The 675-nt window shown below is 51.0% G+C and overlaps 1 protein-coding gene across 1 annotated transcript in view; it reads right to left on the bottom strand.

Moving 5' to 3' along the window:
- Positions 1 to 249: 249 nt before the first annotated feature.
- LOC119586447 (LIM domain-binding protein 3-like) overlaps positions 250 to 675 on the bottom strand; it is a gene marked incomplete in the record, with an annotated part of 85,993 nt that continues 85,567 nt past the window's right edge. The window contains 1 exon segment of the mRNA XM_037935179.1: positions 250 to 423. Coding sequence (XP_037791107.1) covers positions 325 to 423 — 99 coding nt within the window.

Genomic DNA, 675 nt, shown 5'->3' with positions numbered 1-675 from the left:
TAGCTGATCCATTAATTAGCTGCGTTTGTTTCCGCTTGTGTCTTCTGCGTGATTGGGATAACACGAGTGAAGAGAAAGGCGATCACGTTTTCACATACACAATCTTGAAGCCGTGATGTCAGTAAAATAAAGAATAGAATATATTAATAGAAGAAAAATATCCACAGCTGTCTTCTCTGACAATCTCACGCTGATTCTTTCCCGTCGAGACTAATTCTTGGCTTCACTTATTTTCCCAACTCGTCCCTCGTCCCGGTCCCTCTCGTCTGCCTCTGCGAGTGGTCTTTTAGTCTGCTTCTCCCGCTGCTGCTCGTCCCTCTGCGCCTACTCGTCTTCGTCGTCGGACACGCCCACGCACGCCGGGCACACGGGCTTCCCGTCCATCTCATAAAACTGTTTCTTCTTCATGCTCTGCTTGCAGTCCTTGGGGAAAGGCAGACAGGGGTCAGGGCTGTGGCAGGGAAAGGTCTCGAGGAGACAATCTGCACACAAAGCTGCTGGCTACGACTACGCCACAACGCCGCCCTCGCGTGGGCCGTTCGGGGCGTCACAAGTGTTAGGTGCCCTTGCATCCCAGGTTAGGTTGTTAGGGGGACGTGGACACGAAATCAAGCTTTCCCTTTATGCACAAATGTGCACGCATGTAAACTTATATGTATATGCGTACACGTGCAG

This window comes from Penaeus monodon, chromosome 21, assembly GCF_015228065.2.
Source record: "Penaeus monodon isolate SGIC_2016 chromosome 21, NSTDA_Pmon_1, whole genome shotgun sequence".
In the NCBI taxonomy this organism is placed as follows: domain Eukaryota; kingdom Metazoa; phylum Arthropoda; class Malacostraca; order Decapoda; family Penaeidae; genus Penaeus; species Penaeus monodon.
This window is presented reverse-complemented; position numbering and strand designations above follow the sequence as displayed.